Raw genomic sequence first — 17464 nt, 5'->3', positions numbered from 1 at the left:
AACAACTACTGGGAGTGGATTAAGGTCAGATTTATGGGGATTCCATGAGATGGAGAAGTATCGATCTGAGAGTTAGGAGAAGATCTATTTGCGAGCAGAATCTTAGAGACCAAGAAAAAAGAGAGTGATCGACAGTGCTGAATGTTGATGTGAGGTCAAGGAGAATAAGAATTCATGATTTTGGAGCATTGACCATTGGTTAGGACACCAGAGAAATAAGTGAGAGCAGTCAACATTTATTTTTTAGCATAGGAACCACATTCAAGCGGATTGTAACGGTCACTGGTTGCAAGGTAACTTGTGATTTGATGGAAGACTACCCTCTAAAGGATTTGGAGTGGTGTGGAAGAAGAGAGACAGGGCAGAAGGTATCATGAACATTAAGGTCAGCAGAGTTTGTATTAGGATTGGAATGATCTAGCCATCTTGTACATCCCAGTATAAGTGCCAGTGACAACAGAGATGAAAGATAATTACAGGTCAGTGAGTTAAGACCCTTGATGATCTGTGGTGTGGATAGGTCAGTGGGTCCACAAAAGGGGTGGGCATAACTAACTGAGGGTTGAGGCAAATTCAGTGGGCAACATAGGGAGAGAGGAACACAGGCAGAAGAAGATGGGTATGATTGGTGGAAGAAAGGGAGGATAGCAGAGCGGCAGCGTGCGGGTCTTGGAAGCAAGACGACACGGAGCAACAACAGGTTCGATCCCCGGGTCCGCGCTTAGAAACCTCTGAGTGTTTAAGCGCGTTATAAATACGTAACTAAGACAAAAAACAAAAAAAAAAAAACGCAATTACGCAACTAAGAAAAATAAACAATTCCTGTAACAGCGCCTCGATGCCTGCGGGCTGTGTGAGCGCTTTATAAATGTAAAATTAAATTAAATTAAATTAAAAGATGGCTGGGGAGAAATAGATGGGGGTAGTGACTGGTTGTATATGAAAAGTGTACATTTTGTGATAAATTGTAATATTAAACATAGCGTATAAGAATGATTGTATTATTACACTTTGCAAAAAGAAAGATGATGTGAATGAACTTTAGAATCTGTTACCAGGATCATGTTCCAACACCAATTTGAGAACTCTTTCTGCTTTAGTATATTGCTTGAGCTTCAGAAGGAGTTCCGCAAGGTCATATGACAAGAAGTCCTGCCCACTAAACTTGTCTGCTGCTTCATAGTAGCTTATGGCCTGGAAAAAAAAATATGATCATTGCTATACTAAACATTTTACTTCAATGAATCATATGATTACAAACAAGGTCCTGTTTTTTCGAAGTCAGATAATTAAGTCAGTGTGCAAAGGATGGTGGGTCAGAAATTCGAGGTTGACCTTATAACGTAATTCCTGTACAAAGAAAGACATTTACCTACATGATGATTCAGGTACACTCTCTGTCCGTGATTCCATCATAATTTATTGGGAACCCTGTTGTCATTATCAGGCAAGGGAGTTAAAGACTTACATTTTTAAATATCATGCTTGAGTATTTCTGGGCACTGCGACCGAACACCATCTACATTACCAATGTCTAAATAAGGTGTCCTAAAGGTTTTTATAGCATTCCACATGCATTCTATTCCTAATATATGCCAATGGTGATGGCTAAGCAGGAGTTGTGAATCAATGTGAATGTCATTTCCATTATGATAACATTCACTTGTCCTCGTTTCCTAACTTAGTGTGGCATATACTAAAGAATAACACTGAGAAAGCATTTGATTCAAACATACAAACTTTGCGGAACCTTTTGGTCAAAAGGTTTATGTCCTGGGACAGTGGCAAACTGTCACCCTTCTGGTATGAAAGAATACAAGGCAAAGAGTTGGATTCTACCCAAAGCTTCCTTTGCAATACTACTTGGACAGGAACGCCTGGCCATACAACTAACTCTTGACCGGCAGGAGAATATGTTACTCCAATGCCTTAATCGTAGCTAAAAAGCAGGTACATAAGTACTGGAAAGGAACACAAAGCCCAACAAATGGTTTCAATGTCAGCCAAAATATTTGGTATCGTACAGAAAGAGTTAAATGTTAGATGAATATGCAAATATGCAGGATCTTTATTTGTGTATCTAACTGGGAGTATAAACTGTGTCCGTCCAATGACTTGCACTGCCAGGTCTCTAGTTGTGCTTCCCTGACCCGAATCCTACCTTACCCTTTCCCTTCAACATTGTGTTTGGAGTATGGCAAAGAGGGAGAAGTTACTTACCGTAATGTTCTTTCTATGCATTCTTCTCCTGCAGATTCCTCATCTGATATCCTCCTCCAGCTCTGCTACTTTGGAAACATTTCGACAGGGGCCGTAGTGAACCTCAACTCGGCTATCGATGGTCGATCTGTCTTGCTCGGTGCTCACTCGTTGGCACCAGATGTGATGTTAGACGTTGTATATATACCACGTCGCTACGCCCCATACCTCATTTCCCCCCGGCGCTATAACGCTGCAGAGTTAACAATGGGAGACAGGGATATCCAGCCTGTAAAAAATGAGCAATGGGATACATCCCACAAATGTAAAAGAGCTTGGAATAAAGCTCCCAGGAATAGGGAAAACTTTGAATATATATATATATATATATATATATATATATATATATATATATATATATATATCTTTTATTTATTTTTTAAAGGCAAACAACTAGCCAGATAGGAGCGGTCAACTTAGAGCCATCACCTGGCGTCTTTTTGCTTAGACAGGTGCGCCAAGCCATAAGAACTTTCTGAGCGGGGATGGATGGGAAGGGCGATGAGGAATCTGCGTGAGAAGAATCCATAGAAAGAACATTACGGTAAGTAATTTCTCCTTCAATGGATTGCTTTTCTCCCGCATATTGCTGGACCATGGAGGCGGGCAGAAAGTGTTACAGTAGCAGATTTTGCAGAACTGCCATACCGAATCATGCATCAGCCCAGCGTGCAACATCCATGCAATAGTGCCTGGTGAACGTATGCAAGGATGACCATGTGGCTGCAAGTGAAATGTCCCTCATGGGAACACCCCTCTGCACGGCCATGGAAGCCGAGACCCTTCTTGTTGAGTGCACCCGTATACCGGGCGGAAGCTCCCTGCCAGCAGCCTGGTAGCATTCCGCGATGCAGAGAATAATCCAACGCAACAGAGTCTGCTTCGTTACAGTCAGACCGTTGTGGGACAAAGAATGGGCCACAAACAGCTGATCAGACTTCTGGAAGTCACCGTCCTAGCGAGGTAAAAGCTCAATGCTCATTTGGGGTCTATGCAATGGAATCGCACCTCCTTCTTAGAGGTGAGGTGAAGGGTAGAAAACCAGAAGGCCTATGGACTGAGAAAGGTTGAACTCAGAAACCACTTTTGGAAGTAAACCAGGTCTTACTTTAAGGGAAACATTTTCTCGGAAGAGCCGTAGAAACCGGGGCTTGTAACACAAGGCTTGAAGCACGCTTACTCACCTGGCTGACGTACCCGCAACCAAAGAGGCTGTCTTCAAAGATAACAATCATAAAGAACAGGAATGCATGGGCTCAAATGGCCAGCCATAAAACATTTCAGAACTGGATTTAGATCCCAATCTGGGACAACAAAGGGAGTCCTAAAAACATATTCACAGGGCCCTTGAGGAATTGGGCCATAACTGGGATCGTAAAGAAAGAACCTTGATCCAGGGACCTTTTGCTGTAAACCTCTTCAACCTCCTAAGAACCCATGGGATGACGTGGATCACAGGGAAGGCGTAGAGGAGAGGGAAGGTTCAATCCACCAGAAACGTGTCTCATAGTTCACGGTTCGCGGGGAATTCCCTCAAGCAAAACTGTCTGCACTTCTTGTTTGAGTCTGTAGCAAACTCATCCACTGCTGTGGTACCCCAGAGAGAGAAGACCTCTTCTATGACTTCCTGACACACTTCCCACCCATGTGAGATCATGCTCTGCCTGCTCAGAGCATCCGCCAAGCTGTTCTCTGTCCCAGCCAGATGAACTGCAGAGACCGAGATCTGGTTCTCCAGCAACCAGAACCACAGCTGCATCGCCTCGTTGCAGAGGGCGAGGGAGTGCATGCCACCCTGCTTGTTCAGGTAGTGCATGGCCACTGTGTTGTCCATCAGACTCAGGACATGCTCCCCATTGAGGGACGGGCAAAAGCCCTCAGGGCTAACCTAATGGCTCACAACTCCAGCATATTGTTGTGCAACTTGGCTTGTATTGCTAACCAAAAGCTGTGTACCTGCAAGTCCTCGCAGTGAGCGCCACAACCCTTTAGAGACGCATCCATGAACACTTGGGCTTGAGGCCAAAGAGGCCAGAAGGGTTCCCCCGCCATGAGATTTTTGTCGTCGGTCCAACAACTGAGGTCGTACACCACTGACGTGGACACCCTAAGGGGATCTGTGAGGGCTCTGAGGTACTGTGACTGCTGACTTCTCAGGAGCCACTGAAGAAATCTCATATGTAGCCTGGCCTCTGGCACTACAAATATACAGGAGGCCATAAAGCCTAAGATGGAAAGGAAGAGAACTTGCTGGTAAGGTGGCGTGGTTCTGGAACAAATGCACCATCTGTGTGATGCTGTTGGCTCTCTCCTCAGTAGGGAAGCCATTCCATACCCAGGTGTCTAGGGCTGCTCTGATGAACTAGAGCCTCTGGACTGGTGTCATATGGAACTTTTTAACGTTCAGGGAGAAGCCCAGCCTGTGCAATAGCAGACATGTATCCTCTAGATGAGACAGGATCTGCCCCGCTGACTTCCCTCAGATCAGCCAGTCATCCAGGTACAGGAATACATGGACTCCGGATCTCCTGAGGTGAACCGTGACTATCACCATGAGCTTGGTGAAGACCCTTGGCGCAGAGATCAACCCAAAGGGAAGCACCTTGAATTGATAGTGCTTGTCCCCTATGAGCAACCTTAGGAACTCCCTGTGCTTCTGATGTATCGGCACATGGAAATATGTTTCCTGTAGGTCTAGTGACACCAGGGAGTCGTGAAGGTTGAGAGTGTGGAGAATGTCTCTTAACGTCACCATTCTGAATTTGTTCTTCCTCAGGAACTTGTCCAGAATGGGAATACCAATCTGATCCTCTCTGTTTGGAAGGTACCTCTTCCACGGCACCCTTCAAAAACAAGGCTCTCAGTTCTTCCTGGAGCTCCTGTCCCGGTTGGACTGGAGGTGGTGGGCAGACAATAACCCCACCAAACGAGCTGCAGGGCACGGGCATCGAAGATAATCTCCTGCCACTGGGGCCAATGCTCTGCCAACTATCCACCAACCGGTACGTTGTGGGAGGGAAAATCAAAGCGGCTTAGAGGGCAGTGCCGTCCCCGCCGCTGCCATTGATTGCTGGCCTCTGCACGCCCTTGTGCCCCTTCTGTGGTATGAAAAAATGCTTCTGCCCCTGCCTGGCCTGCGGGAGCTGCGAGTCCATGACGTAAGGTACATAGTGCCTGTAGCCTCTGCCTCTACAGGCTAAGCTAAAGGCAGGTTTGGCTGGATGTGTAGCTAGGCCCAGCGATTCTGTGGCTAATTTTGACTCCTTAAACTATTACAAAGAGTCATCAGCCTTCTGGCCACACAGAAACTCTCCCTCGAAAGGCATGTCCGGTAGCCTATTCTGGACGCTCGGGGAGAAACCAGAAGTTTTGAGATCGGCTTGCCTCCTCAAGACTACCGCCGACCCCATCGAACAGCCAAAGCAGTCAGCCATGTCCAAGCCCATTTGCAATCACTGCTTGGCCACCTCCTTACCATCTTCCACCAGCCGTACAAAGCCATCCTGCATTTCACCTTCGGGGATGTATTGTGCTGCCTTCTCCACAGCTTTCCATAAGCCAAAGGCATATTTTGTGAATCCACAGGCTCTATTGGTTGCTTTTAAAGCCATGCTGCCACAGGTAAAGACCTTCTTGGCCATAGCATCCAACCTTTTGCCTTCTCTATCAGAAGGCAGATTAGAAGTGGAGGCCCGAGGCCTGGTGTCAATTGTAGCTGTCTGCACAACAAGCCTTTCCGGAGTAGGGTTAGAAGCCAGAAAAGATTGATCTCTTCTTGCCGGCCTGTATTTCCCAGTAAATTTAGAGTAGACCGGGGGAATGGAGCACGGATGCTGCCACAAGGAGGCTAGGGGGATCTGCAATTGCCGGATTAAGTGGCATGTTATTTTCAGTCACAGGACCCTCATCTAATATGACTCTCAGTTCGTAGCCCTGGGTAGGCATAAACGCTCACTTCAGACCTAGGGTGTCTATGACCCTTTTCACTAGGCCCCTGAATTTAGCATGGGTGTGAGAGTAGGGCTGACTTTATTGAAGCTCAACATCTGTAGATGTGTCCAGGCCGCTGGCATCTTGGAGCCTTTGGCCCAAAACCAGCAGGTCTGCCTGGTTGTTGAAAAAATTGACTGCTCCTGCCCTTGCATACATGGGCTCGATGTCTCGCTGGTCATCACCCTGGTCGGCGCTGAAAATCGATGCCATGGATTGAAAGAATCCGGACCTGGAGAGAGGGACGAAGGATTCGTCGCCGATAGTCGGCACCAAAGGTTTCTCCTTCAACGTCGATGGAATGGCCATCAGCTCCGATCATGGCTTGGGTTGCACTGTGACATCAGGAACGTCAGTTACTCAGCGCTCTTGAAAGGGACGGGGCGGTGATGATTTCTGTGCCTTTTGTGGTGCTGAGCCCAAAGGCTTCTCTGACGCCGATGGCGTTGACGGTTTGGCATGCGTGGGGTCGGGAATGCCAAGCTCTGCTTTCACCGCTGAGGCTTGCTGGTCGGGGGTGCACACGTACCTGCAGCAGCCTGTGTTTTAAAAATGTCTATCATGTCTTTTTTTTAAATGTTCCCACTCCTTTCGAGTGGTTGGGCAAGCCGATGGCTTACCTTTTTCTGACGACGAGCTGGAATTGTGTCGATAGCGGTGGCACCTCTTTTTCTCATGATCCTAGAGTATGACTGCTTTGTGGCCTTCTGCCGATGCTTTTCCTTCTGTTTTTCAGAGGTGGGCGATTCTGTCTCAGCCTCGGAGGACCGGACAAGCGACCGCGCCAGAATTTTTTAGTGGAAGGTCGGCCCAAAGCAAGTTTGGCAGCCTGTTCACGAATGGATTTCAAGTGCATCTTGGAGCACGACGCACATGCCTCCGTGTTGTGATCCGCACCCAGACACCACCGACGAATGTTGTGTGGGTTGGTCACCGACATTTTGAATTGGCAGCCAGTGCACCTTTTAAAGACCGAAATCCGGGGAGCAGACATCGCGGTTGAGGTTTTATGAAAGAAATGTGACGAATTTAGTCAAAAACACAGAGTTGAAGACTCAATGTGGTGTTCCTCAAGCAGCATGTGAACGCACTGAAAAAATGAACTGAGGTATGGAGCGTACTGACGTGGTATATATACGACGCCTGACGTCACATCCAGAGCCGACGATCGAGCACTGAGCAAGACGGATCGACGGCCGAGTCAAGGTTCAATAAGCCTATTGAAAAGTTTCTGCAGCAGCAGAGCTGGAGGATGATATCTATCAGATGAGGAATCTGGGGGAGAAAAGCAATCCATTGTAAGTTGACTTTCCTTATAGGAATGAATGTTTGAAATGGAGTGGTTGGGATATGCTAATAAGGTTTAGGCACAAAGTGCAGATGGAACTGGTATATTTTGCTGCTGCAGTGTATTGTTACCTTAGTGAAATGTCCTTTGTACAATCCTCTTAACTACAAATAAAAAAGATACATAAAAAGGAAGCTTTCAAACTAAAATGTGTGAAAAGTACTGGGGATGTTGTCCAAATATTTTCTGTGATGTATACATATGCCTTCGATCTGGTGCAACAAGCCCAAAGTATGCCAGGAACTATGCTTTCATTTAGTTGGCCATGGATCTAGAGGAAATTATGCATTCCAAAGCATTGGCCTCAGAAGTGGTTTATTTACCCAGATTAATATTATCAAGTATGATGAACACAGAGGCTCGCGTCCCAAAAGTTCCCGTTCTCTCTAAATAAAACTTTAAGACACTTTCATATGCACATTTTGTAAACCATCCTTGGCCTTGTTTTCCACAAGGAGAAGAATGTTCAGGATAAAGCTACCTTAGTGCTGTGAAACAGAGTAAAAGACAATTGGGCCTCATCATGGGTCCGGTGGTAACCATGTCAGTAAAAAAGGCAGGTTGCCACCAGACCCATAAACATTTACCATCACCTGATTTGCGGTAACACTGAGGGATTACAACCCCAGCGGCCGGGAAGGCAGGCCCAGGTAAAATGGTGTTTCCCATTCCCATAGAGTCCTATAGGACTCTATGGGAGTGGGGACCACACTGGCACCGATAATAATGGTGCCGGTGCTTCCGTGAAACTCTGTGGGCAGGTGCTGGTACACCCGGCAGGTCAGACCTGCCGGCCAGGAGGGCACCCGCCCGGCAGACTTGCACTGGCAAACAGGCACTGTTGTTTCCGGACCGGCAAGGTTGTAATGAGGCCAAATGTGGCTGAAATATCCATAGGTTCTGTCAGGTTTTCACATTTGGTACCTCACATTGATAAGATTCCTAAGAGAATAGGGAGTTTCAAATATCTTTCCAGAAAAGTTAGAGAGAGAGTGTGGTTGAAATACTAAATAAATTCTGTTTAGAGAACAGGAAATTTCCTTTTTACATTATTCTATTGTCCCTTAACTAACTTTCATTCAGGAAGATGAAAAGCCCCCAAGCCAAGATGGTGGAAAAAGGTGGTGGTGCAAAAGTAGTGGAAAAAGCCACTACTTTTGCAGTAGTGATTGGTTTAGCTTACAACATACAGTATTGTGATGTCATTTAGAATGTTCATGGCAATTTTCAATTGCCTTTCATTAAAGTTTGTAGCTGAGTAGGTCATAAATTTATTAGATCCTGAGTAATTCTTATTAAAGTTTCCATTTTTAAAGGATATTAGTATCTATTTGTTTAATTCCCCAAGATATCTTAGTATTAGTTGTTAGATAACGGATGGATCGTCTGCAATTGAAGAAATCCAGTTCCAGTCAGCTGCTGAACTTATGAAGAGTCAAGTCCTAGAAAAAACTGATAAGCTAAGTGGATTTCAGTATTTTAATTGAAGACTTTATTTTTTTTTTAACTGAAGTTGTAGAGAAAGACTTGGAAAAATAATATACATTAGTTTATTTTTTCAATGTATATAATAGTTCATAAAAAATTCTATTAAGAATTATATATTTTTTTATTTAAGAGTAAATTAACTATTATTACTAATCAGGCGTGCGGACTGTATTCGCCGCGTATTTAACTTTTAACATAGTTCGGGTAACGAATTAACCTTAGTTTTATTATTCGTTCGGTTGGCGAGAGAGCGTCGCGTTCTCTTGAAGATTTCCATGCGTGGTTAGAAGAAAGGACCCAGCGACGTCGCGCTTGCGTCGCGGCCATTTTAAAAGTCAATTGTTTTCTCTTCATTTTCTTCGTTGTAAGTCTAACGGAAGAAAACAAGAATAGACAGCCTTTGAAGTTCGAGCGAGCAGCGATTTTTTTTGGAGTGTTTAATGGAAAGAGACATTCTCAGGAAGAGGCAGTTTTAGATGTACGCTGCACAATATTTTTTTTGTTGGAACTTTAAATATTTCAGTCATTTTACTAAGAGTCATCCGAATTACAAAAGGTAATGAACATTACATACATCATTATTCTATAATTACAGCCTGAGTAGATTTACATAGATAATAGTGACAACAATATTTTTGGGTATGATTTTTTTTTTCTTTAAGGAATTCAATTCAAGAAAATAAAGAGAACAAGAGTGCAGAAAGACAAAAAGAGAAGAAAGTTCTATGAGTAGCTACAGTCAGCCACACAGCAATTTATAAATATACCTCTCTGAAGCAGCCTATTGGCAAATCAAGCTTAGGCAACAGGTAATATTTATTTAGGAGAAAGTATAATATAACAAAGTGTAGTCAGAAAGATATTAAAAGAACAGATTCATTTAAAGTTGTATTTTCCTTTTAGGAACATCCCATCTGAGCCAAAACCTTCCAGGAAGACGTTCTGAAGTACCTGCAGTGGGAGTTTTTGTCTTTTGTTGTTTTATCCATTCCCCTTTCCCCTTGGGTTTGCCTGGCCAATAGTTTTAAAGAAGCAGGATTGTTGAGCAGGCAGGCTTTGGGGGCTAGGTGGGCCAGCTTCACTCCTGCAGGATCCCACTACTTCAGTATTCTGACAGGTTCAAAGGGTTCATGTATAAAGAATGCAAGCACACAAGATCCCATTGCATTGAGGAGGAGCAAGCTCCCACGCCTGTGTGCCTCACTGCATAAAGAGACAGTGCCATTGGACCTACTGGATTAAGGTCTTATAGCTAACAAACATTGCTTGCAAGACTTCTTCTTTGTACCTGAACTTGGTAAACGAGACATAAATAACAGAAATTCATTAAATGATTGAAAACAAAAAAATATTAATCTTATTGTTCAAGGCACAATAGCAAAACCCAAACAATCTTTTTCTTTCTTGAAAAGGGAAGTACATAAATGTATGATGTCAACAGCCTCTCATTATGCTGGAACCTAAAAACTGAAAGAAAAAAATGTACCTCCCCAGATTTATAACCATTAAAATGATGTGTTTGCCAGTACTGAACCCACGAAGATCTGCCTCAAACAATTTTAAATTATTTTTACACATCTCAAAATAAAGAAAATGGCTGATTCATGGATTATTTGCGCCGAAAAAAACTGGATTTGTACGCCATTCTGCCCGCAAATCCCTGTTTAACAAATGTGGATTTGCGGGCAGAATGGCGCACAAATCCCATTTATTTCGGCGCAAATAATCCATGAATCAGGGAGCCTCCTCCAAGAAAAAAATTCCACTGCTTTCAACTTCAGGGATAGTTGAATTTGAGGTCTGAAAATGTTTTGCATCAGGGAAACTTCAATTGCTTCCAAATAAATAAGAAGGATGGGCGAATTGGCTATGATTTAAGGGAAATTAAGAACTATTGTTATAGGTACGCACATTTTCTTTGACATTAAAGCATTCTTCCCAGATTCCTAACCTTAGGCAAGAATGGACAATACCAACACAAGATGAACAGGGAACCTGGTCATGTAAGGGGATCATGTTTTGGCAAAAAGAGTGTGTTGCAGCCTGGGAAGAGAAAGACAGAAGAATGAATGGCTGGGTGTGAATCACGTTCTTCACGGGGGTATGCAGCCATGACTTTGGTTCAGGCACTAGAGGCTGGGATACATTCGGGTTGAGAGCTATTTTGGTGGGAAATAGATTTCTTTCTCTCCCTCAGTTACATTTTCTCTGTTACGCCTACAGTGAAGGAGGGAATGGGAAAGTACAGGCCATGCAGCAGCAAATTATATATAATCATTATTTTTCTAAGACGGCACTCCCAATTCATAGCTAAGTAACATAGGCACAATTATATTATTTCAATTGTGTGAAGATGAACTAAAGCACAAAGTCACTACTCCCAGAAACCGCAACGAATGGCTCAGTTATCCAAATACCTCATATCTGTCTAAATTCATGTTACTCCTCAAATACAAGTTATGCAGAAGCAAATACAATGCGCTTTAACAACACAAGACAACAATAACAACTGACAAAGATGCAAGTGTAATGCATATGTACATCTGCTTATCTTCCTCCTTACCTTTATGTGACTCATGCCTTGAAGCGCACCCTCATTTAGAAGATGTCCCCTTTCTTAATTCATCTCCTCCATTCAACCAATACAAACCACTCACATAGCTGGCCCTGGGGTTACCCTACCTGCCACCGTTCATCACCCTCAAAAACATTGCTCCTCTACACTGATTTTAAATGTCTCCCAATCGAAAAGCATTGTATGTCTCCCTTGGGGACTCAAAAATGACGGGTATAAAAATCCTGAGATGTACTTGCCAGTTACGTTCATTTTCAGAGCATGTATTAATAGAGACCAAATAAGCAACTGCGGATGGGTGTAGCTAGGCAGTTACTGGCACTATCATTGCCCACTGCTAATGTAAGTCGATATTGCATATATCATATTTCTAAACTGATCAGAAATGTCTGTGAAATTTTGCGTGTCTGGAAAACAAGCAAAAAGCCATGCGTTGAAGAATGGCTAGTACATGTGCAGCTCCTATCGCATTTTGAGAAGATCAAATTTGGCAAATTGCATAGAGATGAAGCTTATAATGAACAATGGAGTGTTTTTAATGAATGTTATGTTTAATATTTGGCCAGAGTTTAGTTGTTTATGTTTTATTTCCTTAAGAGTGTGTGAAGGGGCGAGGTTTGAGGGGGGGGGTTTAGTGCTGTGTTATGTTGTGTGTCTTGTGTTGGTATGTTGGTATGTGTGTTATCGGTATCTTTGACAATATTGTACGTTTTATTTAACATTTTAAAATTCCTGTGGATATTCCTCTTATTGTTTATGCAATCTGTTTTTGATTTTATTATAAGTTTCATGTTGATTGCCTATCCATTATTTTGTTGCTTTGAAATGTTTGTTATCCTGAAATATAACTTTGTTGTTATTTAATTGTTCCTCAAAAGTTAAATAAAGAAAAAAAAAGGAAAAAAAAGAAATGGCTGAAGAATCATCAAAAACATGCCCAACAAAAATAGAAAACAAAATAGAAGAAATACAACAGTTTAGCATGCAAAAGTAACCCAACCTTCCAAGGAGACACAGCTAAAATTAGCCTAAACAAAAAGGTTGCTAAACACCTAGCTCTTATCCATTCTGCCTCCCACTTTTTGGCGCTTTATAAATAGTTAATTACATACACAATAAATCAATCAATCCTAAAGTAATCTATGTCACTGACCCTCTTGTACTGATGGGTCTTGACCAGGGCTTGTCCAATTCTGCTGGCCAATGCTGCATCATGGGGATTCCTCCTGTGAGCCTGGTCGTACACTTCCAAAGCTTTATCTGGCTACGTAGGAAAAACAAGGAAGACACACACCATCAATAACTTTCTTTAATTTGTTTGCAGCTTTTTCAGTTTGCCAACTGATCAATAGACACATACCTCTTGGATCTTCATGTAGGCATCGCCCAAAAGAAGGCTGGTATGGGGGCCTGGCAAATGCTCACAAAGTTCTCTGCAAAATAAAGCAATCCCTTTAGAGCAAATGCAACATCCAAGTTTAGTTGAATTAAACTTAAATAAAACAACTCCAGGCCAATTGAAAAGTAATCACTGTAACAATAACCACATATAATAGTCAACGTTCTAAAGTATGCCTTCTTAATCCACAAACTAATTAGCTACGGACTGGGAGGCCTTGCTAGCTTTTCAGTTATTCCCATTCCGTCGGATGAATTACCACTCAAAAAGGGCCCCAACTAAAATTTAAATTAAAAAATCCAATCACATCTGTGCAAGGCCATAGACACATTTGCACAGATTTAATCATGTGCAACTTAGGCACAATGTTTTAGGACTTTAATCACCAGGACCCATCATCACCCTGCTCACCCTCTTCAACTATGGTGTGCTTCACCAAGCCCCAATCTGATTTTGAAGTAAATACAATTAAAAATCAATAAACCTCAAGTGGAGGCCATTGTAGCCAGGATTGCACGCCTCTGCAGAGAGAAGATTACTTAAAGAAAATTGCAGAGAAATGGCTCCTCACCACTCATGATTCACCCACTCATGATTTAATGCAAATTCAAATTTGCATTAAACTTCTTCGTGGACCCCTTTCAACAAAACTGTTCTTTCAACAATTATCAAAATACTCATTTCAGTCACACCCTCCTCGTCATATTTCGCGCAACAAACAGAACACTTCAGAAGGATTCAAAATGTCTGTGTACTAATTAATTCACTTCATTCTTAAAATTGTTAATGCCTTTTTACTGCAAGGGATCGTCTTTGCCCAAATGAATACAGCTTGTGTCTCTACTATTGAAGGAATTCAACCTTAAGCCAAAAAAGGCAGTAAGACCTGAGAGTATTCTGAAAACTGTCTTTCCTCATTAACATAATATAAAAAACAGCAGCAATACAATTCATGTTAATCGAGCAGTCTGGCCATTTATCACATTCTTCTAGACATTTAACAGTAAAATGAGAAGTCATATCTGGAGATCTACTGGAATCCATGTATGTTCAGGTTACAGTTGGCTGCTGACCTCAAAGCTCTCCTTTTCATCGGTTGAACAATTGGAACCCTGTGTGGGCTTGACCCATCTTGTAAGGGCAACATACTTAAATGTGTGTTCTGCCTACTGGCCTTTCAGTAGAGGATTCCCGGATGTTGGATGCTGCATTTAATCTTACTATCAACTCATACATAACCTTCAATCTCCCTACATATGTGTTATTATGGATCATCCTGGTTAGGAGTGTTTTCGTGTTCTCTTTTGGGCCTGATGAGTGTGTAGAGCTGTGTTTAGGCGTGTGTCTTTACAGGTTGCAACAAGTTGCTTTCTACAAGCTGAATAATGGGCCTGGAGGCTTTCAGTCAGTGCAATCATATGTCAGAAATGCACTTGATGCTGGAATTGCTAGAGAACTTGGCAAACATGTTCCGTAAACAGACAAATAATGGTGCACATGTGCAATGGAAATATTACCGATAACATCCAATGTAGAGCTTCTTATCCTTTCGTGTTCCAAGATAGATCTGTGCCATTTTTTCTTTAACCTCAATGAAGTATGGCTGGCTTGCTGTGATATTTCTCAGCATTCCTAGGGCTGTTTCTACATCCCCTTTGCTGAGGGCCAAATCCGAGTTAGCAATGGTGATTCGAATTTCCTCTGGCGTTCCGTGGAATTCATGGATAGCATCTTGCATGACCTTCGTAGCTTCATGCTGAAATATTCCAATGTATTAGCAAGTATAACAAATGTGAGTTTGTTATTACCAAAATGAGCCTCATACCAAGTCACAGATGTAATGATTACAGGCAGAGGTTTATCTGTACAATAATCCTTGCAAATGCCCTTGCAGATTCTAACTAGATGCCCCCCAAATTGTCGAGAGAACATTTACCCCAATAAAACAGATTTGCGGGCAGTACTGGAGAGTCCTTCATTCCAATCCCCAGCTCTCCTTGATGTGATCAGTGAGCAACCCCCTTTAGAATTATGTAGAACAGTGTAAAGGAAGGGCCCCATGTGTGTGTCCCAGATTTCTTTCTCCTCCCTGGGACAAAGATCAGTTTTAAAAACAGTGCATTAGAAGTTGGCGTAGAGGACAGGGAGTGCATTCTTATCAGCTCAGGAAACATTCCACTTCAAAAAAGATGTGCCGATTGAATGGTATGCTGTGTAACAGTGTAACACCATATTAAGCCTTTGTCTGTGCTTAGGGTATAAACATATGCAACATACATAGCCTAATTAAGTGGGCTTCTTTTGCATCAAGGGCAAGTATGCATACTCCCTAAATCAGGGAGTTCCAGAGTCCTCCAATCACAATCTTCCTTAACCCTCTAGAGTTGAGTCTCCCGGGGTAGGGGCCAGGGGTTGGGTACTCAAAACATTCGCAATTAAAGGAAATCCCTTACAAGAAACATCCTAAAGAACACCTTCTACCATAAATGTTACCCACGCCATTTTTTAAATCATAACAGGTATAGATGAGAGGCACTACAAATCTGTTTGTATGCAGTAATTGCTATGAAGGTGTATATGGGTATTTACTCATTCCCTCCCATATAACTCATGCGTACACTTGTACACTTGTGGCTTAAAAAGCAATATATAAACACAATAAACATAAACATAACAAACACTTGCCCAGTGCTAAAAATAGACGTTGTGCACTCTTTCCTACCTGTTCTCCATTGAGGCGAAGAACTTCTACAAGTTCCAGATATATGGACACACGTTCACTGATGCTTATGCTACTTCCTTTCCCCCTCTTACTTTCACCCTTTCTCATTTCCGGCAGACTCATGATGATTTTGAGAGTTTTGATGGCTTCTGGCAAGTCTCCATTCATCTTCAGGGCTCTAGCCTTGATGAGATGATACAGTGGATAATCGCGAACCTGGAAGATCAGAAGCAAATTGAGTAGAATGCAATGTATATCAAATGCAATGCTACCCTTTTTGCCAAAACACACCTGAATATCAATAGGACACATTTGTTCATCGATTTCTAAGAGTATTCTTTCTATCAGCTGTACACATATGTTGTGCTTAAGTTCAAGTGAAGAGCACACCACTGCCATAGATATCGCCTTTTGGCAGATGGACTACCAAAATCAAGCACAGACGACCTAAGCATAAGCAACGATTGAGTAAAAACACATGTTTTCAATGCATTCATAAAATTGTGCGGGTCCTCAATGGAGCAGAGAGAAGACACAAACAAAGATTTCACTGTTCACTCTTCAGGGTTATTAAAGCACAACCCCGTTGTACACGTCATTACACAGCACCTCTTTCAACAAGCAAGCTGTTAAGAACGATTTCCTTTTTGCTGCTTTCCTACCGTTCACTTCTTTGGGACACCCTTTATTTTTGCTTTGTTTTGACAGCTGACCTGACTTTTTGGAGGTAAGCAAAGCTATCAGCTCTACTTCCCTTGCTTTTTCCTTATTTTTATGCGGTAAATGATCAGTATTTAAGTCCATTTTTACAGCTGCACACATCACTTTCAAATGAAGTGTGCTTAGGATATGTTTTTATGATTATAGCTTTTTCTTTTGTAACTTTGCGGTTACAAATGAAGAGCGTCCAGAATGGGCTGGTGGTAGTGTATATTTTTGTATAATGTGTTTAACCTTGTACTTGTGCACTTGTGCATTTTACCACGTAACACCATAACAAGTACCATATACTCTAAAATGGCAGCCTCATGCGATGTTTGCCTGTTCTTTGGCCATATTGTCCCTTGGCCTGGTTCTGGGCCTCTCAGGTCCAGAAATGCCATATATGGAAAGCCCTTTCCCAGGCAAAGCTTTAGCTTTCCAGGTGAAAGTGGAAGTCTGTGTGTGGCCAGAGCTGGAGGCTATGGGCCTCATTACGACCCGGGCGGTAAGTGAACAACGGTGCTGGTAAAGGATTACCGACATCGCTTACCGCTCCGGCCGATTAGGACACGAATAGCCGCTATTAGCGGCACCGTAATTAACGGTGCCGTTAATTGCACCAGGAGCGCGGGCACGCGACCATCCATGCCGCCAATACCGGCATGGCGCAAATAGGGAAACATCACAAGTCAGGCGGACATGCAAACAACGCCCTACTGAAGCCCGAAAAGTACCTTACCGGCATGGAGCTAATTCCGGAATCGCAGACCACCCGTAAACGGCCATGTGCAGTGTTCCCAATTGCCACAGGTGCACACAATCAGCACAGGTGGAGGCAATACAGACTGGGCCAGCACAAAAGGAGCACACCCCACCCCTTCCCACACCCAGTCACACTCCACAATGATTCCAATACTACTAGCAATGTTGGGGCTGGAGGACATGATTGCTGTGGGACTGCTACAACAACAACAACAACTG

General features: G+C 42.9%; 1 protein-coding gene across 2 annotated transcripts in view; it reads right to left on the bottom strand.

The window, feature by feature from the left end:
- The window catches only part of TTC21A (tetratricopeptide repeat domain 21A), a 1029691-nt gene that overhangs the window by 457076 nt on the left and 555151 nt on the right, over positions 1-17464 (bottom strand). For both annotated transcript variants that reach the window (XM_069647746.1, XM_069647747.1), the window contains exons 14-18: positions 15782-15997; positions 14577-14815; positions 13021-13093; positions 12814-12924; positions 1056-1194 (exon numbers count right to left, since the gene is read on the bottom strand). In XM_069647746.1, coding sequence (XP_069503847.1) covers positions 1056-1194; positions 12814-12924; positions 13021-13093; positions 14577-14815; positions 15782-15997 — 778 coding nt within the window. The remainder of the gene's footprint in view (positions 1-1055; positions 1195-12813; positions 12925-13020; positions 13094-14576; positions 14816-15781; positions 15998-17464) is intronic.

The sequence above is a fragment of the Ambystoma mexicanum genome, chromosome 2q, assembly GCF_040938575.1.
Source record: "Ambystoma mexicanum isolate Mex_15411 chromosome 2q, UKY_AmexF1_1, whole genome shotgun sequence".
Taxonomy (NCBI): Eukaryota; Metazoa; Chordata; class Amphibia; order Caudata; family Ambystomatidae; genus Ambystoma; species Ambystoma mexicanum.
Note: the sequence above shows the minus strand (reverse complement) of the source record. Positions and strands in the feature narration are given on the sequence as shown.